The sequence below is a fragment of the Choloepus didactylus genome, chromosome 5, assembly GCF_015220235.1.
Source record: "Choloepus didactylus isolate mChoDid1 chromosome 5, mChoDid1.pri, whole genome shotgun sequence".
In the NCBI taxonomy this organism is placed as follows: domain Eukaryota; kingdom Metazoa; phylum Chordata; class Mammalia; order Pilosa; family Megalonychidae; genus Choloepus; species Choloepus didactylus.
Window position 1 is genome coordinate 3341584 of NC_051311.1, and position 24006 is coordinate 3365589.

Here is a 24006-nt window from a genome sequence, read left to right on the forward strand (position 1 = left end):
GATTTTTGCATCTATATTTATTAAAGAGATTGGTCTGTAATTTTCTTTTTTTGTAGTATCTTTGTCTGGTTTTGGTGTTAGGGTGACATTGGCTTCATAGAATGAGTTAGGTAGCATTCCTCTTCTTCAATTTTTTTTGAAGAGTTTGAGCAGGATTGGTACTAATTCTTTCTTTAGTGCTTGGTAGAATTCACATGTGAAACCATCTGGTCCTGGGCTTTTCCTTTTCGGGAGCTTTTTGATGACTGACTTAATCTCTTTGCTTGTGATTGGTTTGTTGAGGTTGTCTATTTCTTCTCGGGTCAATATTGGTTGCTTATGCTTTTCTAGGAAGTTGTCCATTTCGTGTATGTTGTCCAATTTATTAGCATATAGTTGCTCATAGTATGTTCTCATTATCTCCTTTATTTCTGTAGGGTCAGTAGTTATGTTTCCTTTCCCATTTCGATTGCATTTATTTGCATCTGCTCTATTTTTTTGTTTGTTTGTTTTTTTTGTTAGCCTAGCTAGGTTTCCATCAATTTTGTTGATTTTCTTGAAGAACCAGCTTCTGGTTTTGTTGATTCTCTCTATTGTTTTCCTGTTCTCAGTTGCATTTATTTCTGTTCTGATCTTTTTTATTTCTTTCCTTCTGTTTGCTTTGGGGTTTGTTTGCTGTTCTTTCTCTAGTTCTTCCAGGTGGACAGTTAATTCCTCAATTTTTGCTCTCTCTTCTCTTTTAATATAGACATTTAAGGCAATAAATTTCCCTCTCAGTACCGCCTTTGCTGCATCCCGTAAATTTTGATATGTTCTGTTTTCATTGTCATTTGCCTTGAGGTATTTACTAATTTCTCTTGTAATTTCTACCTTTACCCATTGGTTTCCTAAGAGTGTGTTGTTTAGTCTCCATATATTTGTGAATTTTTCAATCTTCTGCCTGTTATTTATTTCCAACTTCATTCTGTTATGATCTAAGGTAGTGTTTTTTATAATATCAATATTTTTAAATTTGTTGAGGCTTGCTTTGTGACCCAGTATGTGGTCTATCCGAGAATGTTCCATGAGCACTTGAGAAAAAAGTGTATGCTGCTGTTGTTGCATGTAGTGTTTTATAGATGTCTGTCAAGTCTAGTTCATTTATCGTACAATTCAACATTTCCATTTCTTTATTGATCTTCTCTCTTGATATTCTATCCATTGATGAGAACTGTGTATTGAAGTCTCCAACTATTATTCTAGAGGTGTCTGCTTATCCTTTCAGTGATCTCAGTGTTTGCCTCCTGAATTTTGGGGCATTCTGGCTTGGTGCATAAATATTTATGATTGTTATGTTTTCTTGATGAATTGACCCTTTTATTAATGTATAGTGTCCTTCTTTGTTTCTTTTAATTGTTTTATTTTTGAAGTTTAATTTGTCTAATATTTATGTAGCTTCTCTTGCTTTTTTTCTGGTTGTTGTTTGCGTGAAATATCTTTTTCCAAACCCTCATTTTCAGTCTATTTTTGTCCTTGTGTCAAAGTGAGTTTCTTGTAGACAGCATATAGATGGGTCCTGTTTTTTAATCCATTCTGCCAGTTTGTGTCTTTTTATTGGGTAGTTTAATCCATTTACATTTAGTGTTGTTACTGTAAGCACAATAGTTTCTTCTACCATTTTGTCTTTTGGATTTTATATGTCATATCTTCTTTTTTCCTCTCTCTCCTACTATCTTTCCTGATAGTCTTCATTTCTGCAGTCATCTCCAACTCTCTCTCTCCTGTCTTTTCCTATCAGCCTATAGTACTCCTTTTGGTATTTCTTGTAGCACTGGTCTCTTATTCACAAACTCACCAGTGTCTTTTATTCTGAAAGTATTTTAATCTCTCCCTCATTTTTGAAGGACAGTTTTGCTGGATATAGAATTCTTGGTTGGCAGTTTTTCTCCTCCAGTGTCTTAAATATATCATGCCACTCTCTTTTCACCTCCCTGGTTTCTGTGGAGAAATCTGTACATAGTCTTATGGAGCTTCCCTTGTATGTGATGGATTGCTTTTCTCTTGCTGCTTTCAGAATTCTCTCTTTGTGTTTGACATTAGACATTCTGATCAGTAAGTGTCTTGGAGTAGGTCTATTGAGATATATTCTGTTTGGGGTATGCTGTACTTCTTGAATCTCTAATTTTTGTCTTTCATAAGAGTTGGGAAATTTTCAGTAAATATTTCTTCTATTATTCTTTCTGCCCCTTTTCCCCTCTCTCCTCTTTCCAGGAGACCCATAACACGTATATTCCTGCATTTCTTGTTATCACTCAGCTCCCTAAGACCCTGCTTATATTTCTCAGTTTTTTTCACTATCTGTTTTTTGTGTGTATGAATTCAAATGTCTTGTCTTCCAGTTCACTGATTCTTTCTTCTGCCTGTTCAAATCTACTGGTGTGTCCCTCCATTGTGTTTTTCATCTCCTCCATTGTGGCCTTCATTCCCATAAGTTCTGCCATTTGTTTTTTCAAGTTTACGAATCCTTCTTTCTGGTCATCCAGTGTTTTCTTTATCTCCTTCATCTCTTTTGCTACATCTTCCTTCAGTTCATCAAATTGGTTTAGCATTAGTTGCCTCAACTCCTGTATCTTGGCTGAACTATTAGTTTGTTCCTTTGGCTGGTCCGTATTTTTGTGTTTCCTAGTATGGCTTGTTATCTTAAGTTGTCTAGGCATCTGATTTTCTTGATTAGTTTATGTGGAGCTTGTTTTCTGTCTCTTACCTAGGGGGTTTCTTGTTGGTTGGCTTTGTTTTCTGACCTCTGTTGTTCAGTTCAACTTATTCTAGACCTCTAACTTAGGTTCTATTTAGTTGATCAAAATTTTTCACCTCTTGTTTTTCTGTTTCTTGACCTGCCTCTATGTAGCCTTTTTGTGAGAGGGTCTCCTCAGATATGGTCGACCCCTATCAGATTTTCCCAGTCTAGTGAGGCCCAGGTCTCATTGGGAGGGTATGGAGTTTTCCTGAGAATGAGACCCTCCTATGAGGCCTTTAGAATTGGTGCTTTTCCTCTCCTGTCCAGCAGGTGGCGCTGGCCAGCCCGCAGCTCCCCCACCAGTGTAAGGAGGTATGGAGCCTTTAGTTCTCCTGGTGACTCTGATCCTGTCAGGGGCGTGGCTGATTGAAGCCGGAATCTGAATTCCAGCTCCTGGGGTCTGAATTCCCAGAAGGAGGACTGCCAGTTGAGCTGGGCCTCCCTCCACTCTCCCAATCCTAGGAATTCTAGTTTTCTCCCAGGGGCACTGTTCCCTTCTCCTCTCTCCTCTTTGGAGCAACTGCAGCTTAATTTCTTGGTCAGTCTGAATTGCCAAATAAAGACGGGGGTGCAGACCTTCTTCAGAAGTGAATCTGGAATTCAAAGAAATTCTGGGTACTCTGTATCCCCCCAAGCCCAGCCTAGTCCCTCAACCTGGGCTTTCTGACAGAAAATAACCACATGTTACTTTTAGATTTAAAAAATAGAAAAGAAAAAAGAAAAAAAAAATAAGTCCCCTTTAAAAGCCTTTCCCCAGCCTGGACATTTTGTCAGTGTCAGAATAGAGCATTTAAAAATGTACTTTGGGCTATTGTCTGATAATTACTCCCCAACATCTTCCATTCTGCCCTGCTGGGGGCTATTGAAATGCAAAAAGATAAGGAGTCAGTGAGAAGGGAGAAGGGACAAAATGTAGGGGAAGGAAAAAAAGGCTTTTTTGGAGCCTGGGAATGAGTGCCTGCTTTTATGTGCCCCCCACCCCCTTCTTGGAGCCCAGCACTTCTTTAGCACCAGCAGCTCTGAAAATTAGTTAATTAATTTGTTAATTAATTCTGCAGTTGAGGCTGTTTTGAGCCCCCCTTCTTACCCTCAGCAGATTTTTGTTTTTTGGTTTGTTTTTTTTCCCCATTTAGGGAGCCAGCAGCAAGACCATCCATGGGGTCTGGGTGGGAAGGGGTGCCAGACCCCTGGTTGGGGGAGCTTACAATGTTCGCTGTGATCTCAGCTTTTCCTCCGATTCCAAACTTGTGTCCGAGCTGTGACTGGTCACTGGAGCCCCCCAAAACACCATTTCATACAGTTCTTGGATAATTACCAGCTGCTCTAGGGGAGAGATGAAATTCCACACCTCACTTCTCCGCCATCTTGCCCGCCTCCCTCCCCCACTGACTTTTGACAAAATTTGGAAATACTCTGTTGGCTTAATTTTGGGCCAGCAAACTTGATAGAAAAAAAGACATTTTTGAAATCAGGTGTTTGATAGAGACTGTAAAAAAACAAAACGAAACAAAAACCCCAAATGGAAGATGTTTGAAATATTCTTGCTCACCTCACATTTGTGTAGAAGTGGCATTTCCAAAAGTGAAGATGATGTGTCATTAGATTACAATGTCCTTACAGTTTTAAATTTTATAATCTCACTGAGTGATTTACTTTGCACTTTTATCCCCCGAGCTTACTGCTCACTCCTAGGATCTTTTGCAAGGGAATGACCATGCATCTTATTACTATATCCTTGGAGAGAATTAGGCCATTAGCCTGTGGCTATGACCCGGTGTGATAATAGCTCATCAGTGGAAATGTCCCTCATTTTGCCTTGCTTGGTATAGGGACAGCTGAATGTCAGCCCTAAGCAAATGCAGATTGTGCTTTTTGGCTTATCCTTTCCCCACCTAATGACAATTAGCAGTTGTCACAGTCAGTCTGCAGAAAAAATATTGAACTAGGAATCAGAATAGTTAGGTTCCCATCCTGCTTTACATTTTCCTAATGATATGACCTTGAACATCAAAAGCTTCTCTAAACCTCCCTTTCTTCCTACATAAAATAGCGTCAATGATAATGCCATGCTCATACAGCTGTTTTGAAGGTGAGAGTTATATAAAACACGCAGTTCAGGGCCTCCTCTTATATGACGTGTTCAGTCAACACTGGCTATAGTGCCATGCTGCTACTATTATAAATTCCTCTGCTTCTTTTCTGTCCTTCCTCTTTTCCTCTCTTCTTCCTCCAGAATGTCTCCATGGAGTTTAACTGATTCCTTTGCATATATACCTGAAAAATGGGCAAAATGATCCCACCCTCCACAAATACAGGCCATGCAGATGATTCTCTGTGAAACGTAAGGCTCTACAAAAATCAGGGGCATTACATTAAATGCACTACGCCTGGAATTTTCAAATTTTAAATGTTTACAAGGACTTCTTATCATGGTTTAATGCAAAATACTGTATTGGGAGAATTAAACCTTCCAGCTGATGGAACAGCAGCAGAGAAATGACCGTGAATATCACAATGAATTAGACGAACTTGGTGATTCTAAAAGCAACATGGAGGAGTGAGGCTGTTTCTTAGGAAGAATCTTTGGGGAAAGTTTGAATTTCTGAGATTGAAAATTCTTCCTCACTAATTTTCAGTATGCAAAGCATAGCCAGGTTTTCTCAAACGTGTCTCTTGGTTGCTTGGAGAAGCATAGTGAGTCAGTTTCCATTTCCGGTTTAAAACGTGTGTGAAAACTTTGGAACGCTAAGCTAAGAGCCACAATTTTGTCCTTCAGTTTCCACATGCGATTTTGAGACCAACAGCTGTGGGTGGTTTGAAGCGGTCAGCGGTGACCACTTCGACTGGATTTGGAGTTCCCAAAGCGACCTTCCCACTGAGTTTGAGCAACTGGCCCCACCTTGGGATCACACACTCCACACGGCTCAAGGTGAGGCATGAGTCAAGCCCACCTGCACCTACCTGTTCACTGTGCAGCCACACCTGGGAGAGAAGGAGGGACAGTTACCATGGAAACCACAGGATGTTGACTGTTTCACTGCAGTTACGCTGTCTGCACAGGGTAATTCTGTATTGAGGTGGGATGCCCTGCAGATATGTTTTTGAGGAATTAATTGGATTTGCCAATTGTTTTTGGCATCATTTTGAGCTAGATGTAGATAATAGATACATATTTATATTTATAAGAGCAAATTTGACTAGCAGTCATTTGTATTGACTTTTTTTGCTATTGCAGGGTCTTAATTTCGGAGTCTGGTTGAGCAGGGAACTTAGTGTGGGGCTTAGGAGGCCCATGTCCCCTTTAGGATCAGGTGTGTGAACTGATGGTTCCCTTTTCCTTCCAACAGGGCATTTTATGTTCATCCTGAAGAAAAGCAATGTCTTGTCACAGGTTGCTAAACTCCGGAGCCCGACGTTCCAGCAGACGGGACCCGGATGCATGCTTTCCTTCTGGTGAGAAGTAAAAGCAATGGCCTGTGACCCTAAGTGGGTCCGAAAAAGGCTTTGACTTCCCAAGCGGCATTATGTCTGTCCTAGGGAGTGAGTGTGGGCTCGCTCGCTTCTTTCCCAGGATTGCATTTATAATCCAGTTGTTCCCTGGAAATGTTTTAATAACAATAATAATATAATGATGACGGTCATGTTCCCATATGTACCTTCTTCAGATAATTTTTGCACATAAACATATTTATAAAGCCAGCTGTGGGAAATTTGGAAGTCAACTTTCGGGGCAATGAGGATGTGTAGGGAAACGTTTCTTTTGAAGCCTAGCAGAGCATTTGGATGCTCTAAAAAGGATTAGAACTGCCTTCCTCAGCATAGATTTTCTTTTGAGCTCTCATGCCTTGACAAAACAAGGAAGTTCTGGTGAAGCAGACCTTTGTTTTCATGTTTAAATTTAAAGTAAGCGAGTATATTTAATTGGATAGGGTTTCCCGAAGGCTGGCGGTGGCTACACTGGTGTACAAATACCAGTATAGCTGGTCTACAAATGCTCATTTTCCCTACAGAAAATGTGTAGTGCCTGGAACATCTCCTTTTTACCACATGCAAAATTTTAAAAGTGGAACTTCAATTAGTGCTTTCAGACAGATTCCTGCATTTATTAGCAATGGTTTCTGCCCTAGTTTTGCTTTAAAAATGGCCATTGCATTAATTTATCCATTTCAAATTTTACTTAGAAGCATGTTAGCATCTGTGCTCATTTCTTCAGATGAATGGACTCTTCCCCCCAGCGGTTGATGGTAACTTAGTTAAGAGGCTTCCTCTTTTCTGGGCCAAACTCCCTGAGAAGTCGCCCAGGTTCCCGAGAGCTGGGGGGCCCGTGCTGTGGCAGATAAGTTCCCCCAAACGGGTGTCCACTGTGACTGCAGGAAATGAAGGCCCTTCTGTGATCACTAATTATTAATTGAGTGTTGACCAGTGGAAGAGTCTAAAACTTAGATCTTCAGCATGGCCTGTGCATTGGCGGCACTCCTTGGGGTTTTCCTTCCCAGGTTTTATAACTATGGCTTTTCCGTGGGGGCCATGGAGCTGCACCTGCACGTGAGCCCCGCTGATGACGTGACGGTTCTCTGGAGGGTGCTGTACAACCAGGGTGACAGCTGGTCTGAGGCCACCGTGCAGCTTGGGCGCCTCGCACAGCCCTTCCACCTGTCCCTGGACAAGGCCAGCCTGGGCATTTACGATGGGGTCTCGGCCATCGATGACATCAGGTTTGAGAACTGCACCCTTCCCCTCCCGGCCGCAAGCTGCGAGGGGCCCGACAGCTTCTGGTGCTGGAGCTCCAGGGCATGCGTTGAGAGGCTCCAGCTCTGTGACCTGGTGGACGACTGCGGGGACGGCTCCGACGAGGCCCACTGCGGTAAGGAGCGTGGCTTGCTCTTGCGATAGTGGTGCTCATGGCCAGGCCAGGTTCCCAGAGAGTGGAGCTGGCCGACACCAGCATCCTTCCAAAGCAGGGAGATGGGCGATCGATTGACTCATCGGTGAGGCCGTCCATGTCCGTCCGGCACACAGCATGTGCTGGGGACACTGTGTGCACGCACGCACAAGGTCCCTCCACTGTGTGCTCAGAGTCCACCAGGGAGCCTGCCATCGTGCAAACAACTGGTGCTCGGTGTAGACTGGCAGGTGTGACCCCTGCTGCAGAGAAGGTGCCTGTCTCCATGTAACCAGGGCCGTGGGCCTTTTAGAAGCGAAGACCTAAATTTACACCACTAGTGTTTGAGTGGATCCAAACAAAATTGATGATTTTGACAATGGCGATTGTAGGAAATGTCACTGGCCCCCGAGGACAATTTTTTTTACAAGTTTAGAAAGCCTTTTCGTCTTTAAGCAGCTCCTAAAATACCATTCCTGAAAAGATGTTGATCTGATGCTAAAAATAAGCAAATAAGCCTTTAAGCCTCACAATGTTAACTTAGTAGAAAAGGGTTATGGGAGTACAGCTAGAGCATCAAAATACTTTCTGAGGCTATATAATAGTTAAAGAAGTAGCAGTGACATGAGACTGTTGGCTTCTCTCACTGCTTTCCATCTAGACTGATCTCTTCTTTCGTGGAACCCGTCAGGCATCCAGAATCCGCGCTCTTTCCGGAGCTGCGCGTAGGCACGTGGGCTCCTTTCTGAGGGTGGAGCCACACAATTCCCTTTGGAAATGAAGATTGAGTGTGTGCCGTCAGGATGAAGACATGCATGTAAAAACCTGCTGGCTTTAGTGCCAGTTTTATGTCAAAAACTCAGAGACTTGACATTCTCCTTCTGCTGCACAACCAAAGGCTGGCAGGAGGAGCCCCACCAAGGGTCCCCAGTCCCCGCCATGAGGCTCAATCAGTCCCCAGAGGAAGACCCCGACAAACGCTCACCCCCACTTGATATTTGTGTGCTCTGCTCCCTTCACTTGGGGTTTTCAGACGCACTGATCTGTTCCTGCCTGACTGTCATTCACAGACTCTTATTTGTTGTTTCAGAGTATTTGTTCACCAAGTATGTGCTACCAAGAGGGACAGGACAGCTGACATTTATTATTTCTTAAAATATTAACTAATGTAAAGGAAACTAACCTGTGGCACCAGCTGTTAATTCTCAACCCTGTCCTCTGCCCGGATACCGTTCAGGGGTCTCCTTGCACGTTTATTCTGAACTTGGTGCAGGAAAATCCTCACAGCTTGAAACATGCATGCGTTCCTATGACACCCTAGAACTGAAGGCAGGGGGTCCATTAGCCTGGGGCAGCCAGCTCTGTAAGTGCCCTGCATTGTTCCAGTGACTGCAGGGAGCTGGGTGTACGGGACGTCCTGCTCAAAAGGAGCCACTGTCCAGTGAGACACAAAGCCCATCCCACAGGACACAGCCGAGAGCAGGCACAGACGGAGCTGGGAGAGGAGTCAGGTGTGGCGGCACGTGGGGTCAGGTGTTGCGGCACGTGGGGTCAGGTGTGTGTGGAGGCGGGGCTTGGAGGGGATGGACAGGAAAACATTTTAATTTGAGGAAGTTCCTCCTGCCTGAAAGACAAGGTTTATTTTATTTTTTATTAATATTTATTCACACTCCATACAATCGTCCAATATATACAATCAATTGATCACATTACCATCATGTAGTTCTCATTGATCACCCTGATCTATTTTTTCAACATTTTCCTTGTACCAGAAAAATTGATAAGAATAAAAAAAAAATAGTGAAAAAAGAACACCCATACCGTCCCCCCCCACCCTATTTTTCATTTAGTTTTTGTCCCCATTTTTCTACTCATCCATCCATACACTGGATAAAGGGAGTGCGGTCCACAAGGTTTACAAAATCACACTGTCACCCCTTGTAAGCTACAGTGTCATACAATCGGAAAGACAGGGTTTAGACGTAAGTTAGACCAAACCAGGAAATAGTAAAGATTTCAATGGAGAGGGAAACGGTGACCCGCTGTTGACGCCTTGTCTTTCTGGCAGGGGGCAGTGGTGTGTAGGGAAATGTGCAGCTGGGGCCATGTTGGAACCAGAGAGAAGCATTTCTCAGAGTGAGGCCTGGGAAGTTCCTGCATCAGGAGCATCTTGGATACTTCATAAAAATATGAATTCCTGGGCTTCTCCCTGGATCTAACAAATGCGTATTTGTTGTGGAGATTTCCCAGGGAATGCACCTTTATGCTTTGCCCCCACAGGGGTCCTTGAAGGGTTGAGACTCAGTTAGGCACGATTGTTCTCAGCTCTGAGGAGCAGAATCACCTAAGGAGCTTATAAAGCCCTGACCCTCGGGGCCCTCTCGGACCCAATTAAAGCCGCGAGGCTGCAGGTGAATTCCAGGCTTTGGTGTTTTTCAAAATGTTCCCTGGTGACAGTAACATTCAACTCAGGTTGAAACACACCGAGCCAGAAGCTCTCTGGGGCGAGCAGCGCGGGGCTGTGATCCTTGCCAGCAGTTATGAGAATGGAAATGGGCATAAAAGGCAAAAACATCTACAGTCTGTGAAAGCCTATTCCCTGCTGCATTATCTAGGATTGACTCACCCGGTTAAAGCCTTTGCTTCTGTGCTGCATTGTTAATGAAAAGGCTCACCTTGGCATGAGCAGAGGACCAGCTAGTATGTTCAGTGATATTTCCCTTTGTCCTTGATTATCTTCTGCTGCTATTTCCTGCCCATTTCAGCTCCTGAACTACAATGCGACTTTGAAAGTGGACTTTGCAATTGGGAGCAGGATACGGAAGATGACTTTGACTGGACCAGGAATCAGGGACCCACCTCGACCCTGCACACGGGCCCCATGAAGGACCACACGCAGGGCACGGCCAAGGGCCACTACCTCTACATCGAGTCCTCGGGGCCCCAGGGCTTCCAGAGCAGGGCCGCCCTCCGCAGCCCGACCCTGGCGGCCACCGGTGCCCAGGGCTGCGTCTTCCGTTTCCATTACCACATGTTTGGGAAGCACGTCTACAGGCTGGCCGTCTACCGGAGGGTCCGCAGGAATGCCTCGGGGCACCTGCTGTGGCACCTATTCGGGGATCAGGGCAACAGGTGGATAAGGGAGCATCTCAACGTTTCCAGCCTGCAGCCTTTTCAGGTACGGACAATGGTTTCAACATCTCTATTTGAAGTGCGTTAGAATGTCTAAAGAATACGAACCATTGCTTTATTCTTGAGTTAAAAGCAAATGGAATTTGATCAAAGTTACTTTGACACACATTTATCATTTAATTAAGGGGGTGCCAACACTCTTTAAGCTGCTTTCCTCTTGACTACCCCCCAATCATGTGTGATTAAAGTCTCCAAAGACGAGCACATGGTGTTTGAAACAGCTGCGGGGCCCTTGATTGTAAATACTCATTTCAATAGAATGAAAAATCTGAAAAGAAGAAAAAAGGTTGGTGCAATCCCTGATATTCTGCAGAAGCACAGGCTCTTGAGGCTGTGGGTGACTTTGAAGATTTCATTTGCCTTTTCCTCATTCTGTGTAGGCAGGGTGCACGCTTTGTCCAGACATCACCCGGCCGCTGTGGGACAGGGCTGGGGTCTGAGCCCAGGGCCTCCAGCTCTTGGAGGATCACACTTTACTCTAAATCTCACCTGTCTTCGCCCCAAAGTCTGACTTGCAATTCCAAGTTCAAATGTGTGTGTGGCTGTTACTGTTTTGTAACATCACTTTTACATGTAGTTTCTATTTTAACCTCTCAGCAAGATCCTTTTTGCCAATTTTGTAAATAATCAGGCAAAAAAAATTCTCAGGGAGGTGGTTGTTTATCCCTGGACAAATTGCTGATAAGCAGGAGAACTGGGCCTTGGCATGGAACCCACAGTTGCTAATAAATTTAAATTCATTCCCTTTTTGGTATAGCCTATAGCCTGTGATGTGTAGGATGGAGAAATATTTGCTCTTGGTTGAGTAGATCTACATATAATATCCTAAAAGAAACTTACCTATCCTGGCTAAAATTTTTTTTTTTTTTGGCACATGCTAAATTTCTTTCTGTTACCCAAAGTTAAAGCACCATCTATGCAAATGTCTTTAGTTAGACCTGAGCCCCAGGCCCCCCTTGGAGAGCTTCTAGTGATCCTGGATGTATACTGGGCATGGTTGCGTGGGCAACACGTGAGGACTGGGGAGTGAAAGCCTGAGAGCTAATCGTCCATATGGGGTGTGATTGCTTGCTGTCTGGCCACATTAGTAAGATGCATGAAATTGTGTGAGAAGAAACTTACAAGAGGTGCTTTGACTTTCATTTAATAGTGGTCCTGAACTTCAAATTAATTCCCGAACTCTAGCCAGCTCAGTGGTGATTGGGGCCACACCAGTATTTAGCTGATTAATGCTCCTTATGAAATTTACTCAAGAACTGGTTGGCAGGAGAAAATCACCAGCCCCTGAGCATGGGACTAGCAAAGGCAGCCTTTGCTTATGCAGTTAATCCCTGTAAAACTTGAGGTTGCAACCTGGGGCAGGTGGATTCCTGGGTCCTCAAAAGCCACATTCGGGAACTAACGCCCGGTCCTGTCGCTGTGGGCTCATGTGTGAAGAGGACCCTCGGAGATTCTATTTAGTTGAGGCCAAACCGAATCAGGGTGGGCCTTCACCACTTGACTGGAGTCTGCAAGAGAACAGGACATGTGGGCACAGTCAGGCAGTAGAAGCCAGAAGTACAAAGCTGGAGAATGAGGCAGATGGCTGTGTGACAGAGGCAGAGATGCGAGCCAGGAAACCCCAAGGATGGCGGCGAGCCTGTACCAGCACGCTGCAGGTTCTGGGAGAAAGCACAGCCTGCCAAGAGCTCAATCTGAGACCTCTAGCCTCCAAAACCATGAGACAGTAAATTCCAGTTGTTTTAGCCAACCCATTGTGTGGTATTTGTCAAGCAGCATGGCAGACTAAGACAAACTCACCCTGGGGTTTTGATATTATCCAGTTTCCTTTAGGCTTTTTCCAGTGATTTCAGGCTTGAAAAGATAGAATCAGAGATTCTGTGTGCCATGGGGATTAATCATTCAACATGGTGAAAATGGAGTCGATTTTACACAACAGGATGTTTTTCCTCATTGGATAATGGGACATGCATATGTCTTCTTACTCAGCAAGAGCAGCATTTGAATCAACTATGATTTTGTAGGCCAAGTCTGTTACCATTGTGCCCAGCATATAAAAGATCCTCATTAAATGGTTGTTTAAAAGAACATTGCAAAGCTTTTCAGGATTGCTCATTTGAAATAAAATAAATAGGATGTGGCTGCGTTGCAGATGGCATGCATGGCTGTTGTGCATATTAATGCCAGTTGAAATAGCCAGTGCTCTTGAGTAGGACCCGGCTGGTAAAGACAAAGCAAATCATACAGGATAAAGCTTCAGCTCAACCTTCTATCCAATTTTTATTAGGAGCTCTATCGAGGCATAGATGACATACAGTAAACTACACATGTTTAAAGTTTTGAAACCATCACCATCATCAAGATAACGTATGTGTGCTTCATCCCAAGAAGTCTGCTTACCCCCCTTGGTGGTCTCTCCGTGTTGCCCTTGCTCCCATCCCATGACAACAGCCACTGAAATGCTTTCTGTCACTACGATTAACTTGAATTTCCTAGATTTCTACATAAATTAATCACAACATGCATACCTAGTTTTACTGAGCTTCACTTTATTGCGCTTTGCAGATACTGCATTTTTTACAAATTAAAAGTCTGTGGCCACCCTGCGTCCAGCAAATCAATTGGTGCCATTTTTCCAACAGGGCGTGCTCACTTCATATCTTTGTGTCACATTTTTATTTAAGGCAAGTACATTGTATGCACAGGTTCAGCATCCTGGTTTTGAGATTCATTCATGTTGTAGCATGTGCCAATAATTTGTTTAATTTTATTGCTGTAGTTTTATTGCACCGTTTTCATCCCCACCGTCAGAGTCTGAGAGTTCCAGTTCCTTCAGATCCTGACCAGTGCTTGTTATTGTCAGTGTTCCTAATTTTAGCCACTCGAAAGGGTGTGTAGAGATATCTCATTGCAGTTTTAATTTGCATCACCTGAGCACTAATTATGTTGAACATATTTTCATGTGCTTACTTGCCAAACAAATATCTTCTTTGAAATATCTGTTCAAATCTTTTGTCTGATTTTTACATTGGTTTTGTTTGTTTTCTTATTATTGAGTTCTGAGCATTCTTTATATATTCTGGAATAAGTCTTTTATTAGATAAATTATTTGTAAATATTTTCTCCCAGTCTATAGCTTGTTTCTTCATTCTCTTAATTGTATATTTTGAAGAGCAGATTTTTTAAAAATGTTGATGAAGTCCAACTTATTAATTTGTCTTTGATAGAGCATGCTTTTAGTGTCATGTCTAAGAAACCAAAGTCTCCTGTTTTCCCCTTCTTTCTTTCTCCTCCTTTGGAAACTTAGATTAAATGTAAATTAGGCTGCTTGAAGTTTTCTCAGAGCTTACTGATGCTCCATTAATTTTTTCCTTCTCTTTTCTTGCTATGTTTTATTTTGGATAGTTTCTGCCTTTATTTGTTCAATGATTAATCTTCTATTAATTGCATCCAGTGAATTTTTCAGCTCACGCAATGTAAATGTTGTGTCTAATGTTTGATTCAGACCTTTTTAATGTCTTCCAGGTCTCTATTTTAGAACATAAGGAATTTAATTTTATAACTGTCATATTTTCCTGCTTTCTTTTCCATTCCTGGGAATTAGTGTCTGGATGCTGGATGGTGTGAAGTTTGCCTTATCGGGTTCTGGGGATCTTTGCATCCTATAAATACTCCTGGTCTTCATACTGGGGTGCATCTGACTTCAGTGAAAATAGTTTGATCCTTCAGGTTTTGTTTTAAGCTTTGCTATGTGGTGCAGGGCTACTTTTCCTCCAGACCTGAGGCAAGGCCCTCTGTGTCTGCTCCCCGAGACCCTGGGGCCCTCGAGGTCTCCCTAGCTGGCTGGTGAAGGTGGGCACCTCTCCTGGCCAGCCTGAGCACCCCTAGTCCTTGTGGCAGTGCCTCCTGCAGCCCAGGGTCCTTTCCTCCAGTCAGTGCTGGACAGTGCCCAGCTGAGACCCCAGGGTGCCTTCTGCGGAGCCCTGCAGCCGCCTCGGGCACAGCTCTCTCCTCTCCCGGGCCCCTCTCCATGCGGTGGCCCAGAAGTTCTCTCCAGGCAGTCAGCTGGCACCCACAGCGCTCGCCTCGTTCATCTCGGCTCTCGGCGGCCACTGCCCTGTGCTGCCCGGGAGCCAGTGTCTCCCAGACTTTGGGGCATGTATTTTGTCCCATCTTTGGTTGTTTCTGGAGGATAAGAAAATCTGGTCCCTGCTACTCCATCATGGCATAAGTGGAAGTATCCTCACTGATTTTTGGTTGAACCTTCAGGCACAGTTCTGTTGCTGTGCATCTCACAGTTGCATAAAGAATTTTTTTAGGCTGCAAAAATGATGCTGTCAGTTGAATTAGACCCACTGCTTATTTTTTTTAATGACCCTCTGTATATTCACAGACGGAGTGCCTTCCTAGTTCCCCTGGATTTGGTCAGCTCACCACTACCTCTTTCCGTATCGGTAGTGTGAGAAAGGTGGAGTATTGTAAAATGCAGTTTTTGTGAGGTAGCCTCTGCTGGTTATCTTTTCTCCCTCTTCCTTATTCTTTTCTTCCTTCCTCCTTCCCTTCCTTCTTTTCATTCTTCTTTTCTTCCTTTTCTCTTTCCTCTTTTCAAGGGTTAGTGAATGTCCTGAACATCAGATGTTGTCACAGTATGTCTTTTATATAATCTTCAGGTAATGTCAGTAACACAGGTTCAAATAATAGATTCTGTTGCCACATTATATATGTAGGAATAGAAATGCTGTCCACATTCCCTCCTCTTTCTCAGTGTTCCCCTCACCTTTGTCAGGCTCTCAGTACCCACACTGGCCAGTGCCATCGTCCCTGATGGACCCACTGGCATCCTTCTAGAACCTCCTCACTGAAGCAAAGTGGAGCTTGCTAACACGCATATCTAGACTTGGTGCTTCCTTACTCAGAGCCCTTCCACAATGCTCCGTGGTTTGTGAGATAAAGTCCTAGCTCAGTATTCTTCCCATGTTTCGCCTTGCCTCTCAGCCCCATGTCGCCTCCTGCTCCCTGTGCCTCAAGCAGCTGGTGACCCACCAAGCTCCTCTGTGCTTCTGGGAAGTTGACATTAGTATTTATGTGGTAATGTTCAGAAGACATGGAAAACATGGTCGAGACACGGTAATACATGTCCTAGACATGGTCAAGACATGACCTAGACATGGTCAAGGCACGGCCAAGGCATGGTCAAGGAATGACCTAGACATAGTCAATGCATGGCCAAGACATGGTGAAGGCATGACCTAGACACAGTCAACACATGACTTAGACATGATCTAGACATGGTCAAGCCATGGCCAAGACATGGTCAAGACGTGGTCAAGGCCTGGCCAATACATGATAACAGACATAGTCGAGACATGGCCTAGACATGCTTTTAAGTATTAGTTTTAAGAGGTATGTGATTCCCTTTGAGCTTTGTGGTCATAAATTTAGAAAACTCCTTGTTTACTTTATAAGGCAAGTATTGTGAACATTAACTCATAATAAGGTAATATGTAATTTCTATTATTTGAATTATTGTAGAATTCCTAACTGATTTGTTGATAGGAAGAGGAAAATAAGAAAAATCAGCAGTAATTTTATATTGTATGTGAATGAAAGTTAAAATTATGATATACAGGTTGAAAGTAAACGAATTGAAAAACACTTAAATTTGTCTAATCGCTGAGTGAAATCCTGTTTCTGTGGATAAACTTAAAGTAACTGAGTGCTCAGGTGGACATCATTTTGCATATTGATTTGTCCATGTGTCAGAATAATGCACATTAATTTTTAGGTGAGCTGTTCTTTGCAAGTCATATTCTCAATGTCTTTTGTTGTAACAGTTATCAATTATCAAGTATATTTGTGTCATAATCTGTAAGAACACAGTTGTGAATGGTGGAAAATAGTATATATCATTTGCTACCTTATATTGTTTATTATAAGCCACAATCAGCATACATATGAGTTTCAGTAGCTACTGCCCACACCCTAATTTTGCTATGCAAGGATTGCAGATTGAACAAACCCTTAATGTATCAGTCATATTCTGAAGACAATGTAGAGGCATCCCAGAAAGTAAATAATATGTTAAGTGTGTAACAGCATGCTTTATTTGATTCCGTCATACTAAGTATATTTATATTTTTCCTACTTGCGCCATTTGTACACTTTCTAGTATTACTTTATATTACTTTTTATTAGCAAAAAGTGTAATCTGAGATTCCAATAATTTTTAAAATCTCCCATACAGATTTTACAGTTGCAGATTATGAAGTAAAAGCAAATAGGCAGATGGAATTTTTCCCTACCTGGGGTCAATGCAGTGGCAAAATTTGACCCTCAGGGAGAGTTAAGGCGTGGATTTCACCGTGGACAAGGACAAAACATGTGATCTTCGTTCTCTGAGACTCACCACAGAACGAACGCTTTATGAGCCAACATTCCAATGTCTGATCAAAAAGTTGTTTTTTTTCCTCTTTGCAGAACTCTGCTTGCTCTATCTAAGCTGGTTAAAACTATTCCAACGAGGCTTTCTTTTTTTTTAAGCTATTTAGAATTTCTTAGAATGTACTGCTAATGCCTTTTTCCCAGCATGATTTTAGGGTGGGAGACGTGATCTTTCTCCTGGTGCTCTCTCACCAGCATGAGATTGTCACGAGAAAATCAGTCCAGCAAAACAACGTGTTACATATCAGTCCTATATGGAGGGACCCAGGTGAATCCATCAACAAGCAAAGACGTTTCTGCTGCATGCGTCCAGGGCAGGAGGGACAGTTTATCACAACTGTTGTGAGGAAAATGTCAAAATACAACTTCTAAGAAAGCTTCAACTCTTATAATGCCGCACATACTACTGACCTCTTGAAAAGCCAATGTCCAGCGAACAAAACACAATGAGATTCTTTGTCACAGCTGGGCTCACCTGTATTTTGCGTCTTTACTTGCACTTTGAGTATCGCTCCAGAACTTCCTCAGCAAGTCCTTGACATGGGGCACCTGGGCACCTCCAGACAGAGTTTGTTATTTAATGAGGTTTCCCTAGCGACCTCTGCATGCCAGAAAGAAAAGGTTTCCTCCTGGTGACTTGAGACCCGTCTCCCTTTTGCTTTTCCCTTTAGGGCTGTTTCTTGACCTGGATTCAGTATCGTGGTAGTCACTGATGAGGTCACAAAACCCACCTGAATGCAACTTATTACTTCTTTGGCACCACAGGAGCCGGAACTTACAGCGCCCGGCACACATGTTTCTAACGTGCCATCTTTTTCTGAAGTGTACATTTTCACATCCTGTGGGCCTGGGAGGGGGGCTGGGGCCTTTGGAGGATGCATTGCCCAGCTGGACCGCTGAGCTGCACAGAACTTGCCACCCAGTCTACAAGGTGCAGTCTACAAGGGTGCCAGTGTGTAGTATCTTCAGTCACCACACACACACACACACACACACACACACACACACAGATATTCCCTGGGTGGGCTTTGTGCTAAAAAAAGTTCTTATTCATAATCATGATTTCTTTTAAAATTTGTAGTATGTGCCTTAAAATCCTAACTAGGCCATCGTTTTTCAGCCTTCCTAGGAAGAGTGTTTCTGAAGTTATGTTGTAAATCAAACAGAACTATATTTAATGATGTTAAGTTGTTCCCACCTTCCCGAAATTAAATGCAGAAGTGGCAGAAGTATATGTTATGTATGTGGCTTCGTGTGAAGTCTTTCTCCCAAGAGCATGTAGTTGCTGGAATCTGCATTGAGAGGTTGTGGATGGTCTCCAGCACAGCTTCTGCGTAAGCTATGCTCTGGATCTGATGCTAACTGAACAGTATAATGAGTCTTGTTTCATAACCGTAAGTTCCTCAAAGATTATCTACTTCAGCGGAACTCAATATACAACCACAGCTTTTTACGTCCCCTCTTCTCCAGGGCTGGTGCAAAGTGATGGGCTTGTCTCTAGTGTGATGGGGGTGGGAGAAGGAACTAAAAGGAGGAACTCAGCAAATGGGCCAGACAGCAAGTCCTTAATTAATGCATCATTAAATACCGATGGGTTTGTTATGCTACCTATAAATGCTAAACCACATCAAAATTTTTAATCATTTTTACTAAGGTTTAATATACATGCAAAGTGCATTAACTCTAAGTATACAGCTTGATGAGATTTTTTCACCTGCATACACTCATCCAGCTGCCATGAATCGAGGCACATTTCCAGCCCCTAGAAGCCTCCCTCTTGCCCCTCCCTACAACACCAGGGAGCCCCAGAGGGAACCCCCTTCTGCCTTCTATCATAATCTGTTGGATTTTAAGTTTTTAAAATTAAGTTACAGAAGTATCAGGCAGAAAATAGAGTTCCCATAGATCCCCTTTTATTATTAGCACTTTTCATTAGGGTGGTAACTTTGTTACAATTGATGAGGCAACATTATTATAATTATACTGTTAAATGTAGTCCACAGCTTACATTAGGGCTCACTGTTTGTGCTGTACAGTCCCATGGTTCTTTAAAAATTTATATTCTAGTAACATATGTATAACCTAAAATTACCCCTTTTAACCACAATCAAATACATAATTGAGTGCTGTTTGTTACATTCACAATGTTGTGCTACCATCACCAGCATGCTTTACCAAAATTTCCCATCACCCCACATAGAAACTCTGTACAAGGTAAGCATTACCACCCCAGCCCCTGGTACCTGCATTCTAGTTTCTGACTCTATGAATTTGCTTATTCTTATTATTTCCTATATGTGAGATCATAAGATTTGTCCTTTTGTGCCTGGCTTATTTCATTCAACATGATTTCTTCAGGGTTCATCCATGATGTCGCATGAATCAGGACTTCATTCTTTTTTATGGCTGAATAATATTCCATTGTATAGATATACCACATTTTGTTTATCCATTCACTAGTTGAAGGACACTTGGCTTGCTTCCATCTTTTGAAAATTGTGAATAAGGCCACTATGAACATTGGTGTGCAAATATTGGCATCAAGTTTTTGACCTTCTAAAATTCAAATAGAATTTTTTTTAGTCCTTTTTTTATTACAGCCATCATAAAAGCCATAAGCATTTCCAGAAGGCACTTTTTGAAATTGTTACGGTATTCTCTCATAAAATAGGAGGTACACTTGTGCATTTAGAACTTTAGATGTAGGCACGGCTTGCACATGTGTATCACTGATGTGAAACCACGGCTCTTTGGTTGATTCCATTTCAAAATTTTGTGGAATATCGCCATGGAGAACAAGAATATTGTCATAGAATATTACAGTGGGTTATTAAGCATTGAAAATATAACAGAAAATTATAAAAATTAATACATATTGATGGTAGTATCCAAATATTTGTATAATCCATGTTTTAACAAAAGAAGGAAGGGAGGGAGGGAGGAGGGAGTGAGGGAGGGAGGGAGAAAGGGTGGGTTGCAAAATGTTTTTTGGTTATTGGGGCTGGGGTTCGTTTAATTGCCAATTGCTTGGCCAAACAGGGCAATGGAAGTACTAAGTGTGAATGTGAATGCTTTACTTCCAGTGCTTTTCTTTCCCCTTCTCTGTGACCAATTTGGAAATATGATGGAATTATGCTTTCCTTTCTTTCTTTGTATCCTTGGTGGGGCTCAGGGCAGCCGTTTGGCCCTAGATTCTGCTCGTGGGGGCTTGCAGACCCCTCCCCCCTTCTGCCCAGGGTCAGTAGTTTTCAGGGAGAAAGTGCAGGCCTGAGCCCCTGCTGTCCCGCGGCTGTTGTTTGCTGTGTTACACACTTGGGCCCCTCTGGCTCAGGGGCTCTGAGGGAGGCTGAGATATTTGCTTTTCTGGAATTTGCATGAAAGTGCAGGACATGCTAACAGCTGCCCTGCTAACCTCCTCTTTACAAGGAAGTATTTAAAAAGACTTGCTTGAGCTATGATGTGAAGGCAGTGCATTGAATTTTCAGGATTGAATTATTTTGCTAAAATTCATACTTTCAAGTAGCACATCTGATGTGAGTCTTCATATTCAGACAGTTATCTCTGCAATGAGGTGGACAAAACAAAACAAAAAAGACAGTGGTTTATTCCTCTCTGAGGTATAGTCACTCCCTAGAACAAACTGCAGGTATCTCTATTGCTTTGAACTTGTTTTAATCCTGTGAAGCAGTTCAGATTTGCCTTTTCTCTGCAATTTTTTTTCATGGTACAACGTATTGAACCAACTAGCATGGCTTGCTTATTGATGACACATGATTCTGGCTTTTATCTTCAGTGGAAAATATTGATATGTCATACAGCTTTCACTAAGAAAAAAGTAGGGGGCCTCTTTATAATTCATTGTCAGATGATTGTTTTATCTTGATTTATGCCTTCAAACTTTTTCTCACCCAGCAGAGAATATTGTGTCACTATGTGTGATAGCAGAGCGATCTATACCAATTTATGTTTTGGGAGCAGCCGCCTTCCAGAATTGTTTATGGAATGTATCAGCTCACTATATATTGGGGTATAATGCATCCTTCTTTGCAAATGCGTCCAGACGATCATTTTGGTTCATATTCAAATTTTTATATTCACATTTTTAGTAAAAATATGCCCTTATAAGATAAAAGATCATAATTTACTCTAATGCCTCCTAGAATTGGAAGATCTGAAAAAAAACTCAGTACCCAGGTCCTAATAGAATTGTCCTTATTTACATCAGGATTACTGTGTAGATGTGATTTAGGGATTTTGGGAAATTATTTGCAAAACTACTTTCCTGACCATTGCCAAACTGAAATTTGACTGTGAACTTTTGAAAACTATTTCCTTGAAATGGAGTTCAAGATTTTGTCTTCTGAGTAATCATTTTACCCAAACAAACATTCTGGCTGCTTTAGGACGCCTTAATTTTGTTGAAAAACACGGTATTTCACTGTTACCATCTTGAACTTGTTTATTAAACTTTAAAGTTATTGGACCTGATTTGTATTTGCACAGAAGATGCTTTAAAATTTGTTGTATGAGCTTTCCACCATGGTGGGTGTCGGTAAAAGTATTAACAGATGGAATTCTGAACTAGTTTGGGTTGTGGATATTTGTTGATCCCTTAACTAGCCTCCTTGAGTGTTAGGAGTAGAGACTAAAGATTGGAAATGCCTAAAAAATGATAAAAATAGAAGACAGTCCCATAACCCCAAACTTATGCTCTTTTGGGGAATTATATGAAGTCCCTATAAGCTCTCTTTATAGTGAATATCTGACCAGGGGCTTTTTTTCTTCCCAATTCTCATATGAGGCACTGAATATGGAAATTTCATTTGAGAGGTTTATGGAGATAAGTTAGAGTATGTGAAACTCTAACAAAGACTTTTCTAGAAATCTGGGATATGTGTTGTTGTATGCAAGCATAAGCAAAGTTGAGCTAGGCTATTTCTGTACCTCTGCAACTCTAAATTCAAAAGTTCTATGTACTTATGTATATATATATAAGATACACATATGTTAATATATGTGTGTGTATGTATATACGAGACTACACATATGTTAATATATTTGTATGCCAGCCTTGCAGAACACAAGGAAATTTAAGGGGACAATTTTGGCAGCAAAAGAGTGACAGAAAGGCTGAGATCCAAAATCTGGGTTTAAACTTTGGCCAAACCCCTGGCTGAGCATTAAATTATGTATACACATGGAAGAGCCCAGGGAACCTGGAAAATAAGCAGGTGAAAGTAGAAAGGGATTTCTTGGTGAGATTCTCGACTCACTGATAGCTCAGCAGGCAGAAGAGTATCAAAGGCTTGTGGGTTTGAGGCTCCACAAGGAAGAACTCAGGGCTGGTAAAGCAGCTGGAAATTTAGCCTGGAGCAGTCAGGGAGTTATAGAAGTGGTGAGCCGGAAAGTCTGGGTATAAATTCTGCCTAAACCCTTGGCTGGCCATTGAATTACGCAGGGGCGGGGGAGACCTCTCACTCCACGGTCTAGATAAAAGAACAGCATCTGGAGGCTAAAGTCTAAACAGAGGCTTCAGCTGCTGTGCAATGCAAGGGGTGCAGTGCATATGTAGCAGATCGTTTCCAAACATGTTAAAAGCACATTAGAATAAGCCTAGAGCAATCCTCAGGAAAAAAAAACACAGATTCCAGAATAATTACAATTTTAAAAAATCTATTGTTAATGTATTCAAAGAATTAGATGAAGAAATGATATTACTAGTGAACAGACAGGAAATCTCAACAGAAAATGGATAATATAAAATGAACCAAATGGGGTCATAATAGCTGAAAGTAAAATGACTGAAATGTAAAATTCACTACCTGGGGAAGGGGAGTACAGATGGCAGAAAACAGAAACAATGGACTTGCAGGTAGATCAAAAGTAGAAATTATCCAATCTGAAAACAGAGTGAATCAAGATTGAAGGAAAATGAACAGACCCTCAGACAACTGCGAGTTATATAAAGCGGTCGTATAGTCATGTAATAAGAGTACTACAAGGAAAGGAGAGAATAAAAGAAGCATAAAACATTAAAGATTTATGGACAAAACAATCCCAAATATTGAGAAAAAAGTATTAATTAACAGAAACAAACATTGCAATGAAGCTTAAATAGTATAAATAGAAAGAAAACCAAACCTAGACACATCATAGTAAAACAGCAATAACAAAAGAGAAAGAGAATATCTTGAAAGTAGCAATAACAAAACAACACATTAAATAGAGTGAACAAAAGTTCTCTTAACAGATGACTTCTTGTCAGAAGCCATTAAGGATAAAATGTATTAGAATGAAATAGTCAAAGAAACAAAAGAAAATAAGTGTCAACTAAGAGTTCAATATTTAGTGAAACTCTCCATCAAAAATGAAGGTGAAATAAAGATATTTTTGTATAAACTAAACTTAGAATCTGTTCTGGGCACTAAACAAAAACCTGAAGGAAGTCATTAAGACTGAGGAGAAATGAAATGAATTAGTGATTCAGATATGATATGCAAGATGGAATGGTGATCACTGGAAATATAAATTAAGTAGGTAAAAGAAGAGGCATATAAAAATAGAGAGATAGGTAAAGATACGTATATCTGTGCATATACATGCATATGTATTTGTTTTAAAACATGTATATCATGTATATTTCATCTTATAATTCCTTACATAAGACTGTTTCAAGCAAAAACTGTGACACTGTAATGCCAGATTACCTACACATTAGCACAAACAGCAAGGATTG

The 24006-nt window shown here is 41.8% G+C and overlaps 1 protein-coding gene across 1 annotated transcript in view; it reads left to right on the forward strand.

Moving 5' to 3' along the window:
* MALRD1 (MAM and LDL receptor class A domain containing 1) overlaps positions 1-24006 on the forward strand; it is a 703831-nt gene that overhangs the window by 131089 nt on the left and 548736 nt on the right. The window contains exons 19-22 of the mRNA XM_037837380.1: positions 5532-5684; positions 6103-6208; positions 7252-7619; positions 10403-10815. Of these exons, the coding sequence (XP_037693308.1) occupies positions 5532-5684; positions 6103-6208; positions 7252-7619; positions 10403-10815 (1040 nt within the window). The remainder of the gene's footprint in view (positions 1-5531; positions 5685-6102; positions 6209-7251; positions 7620-10402; positions 10816-24006) is intronic.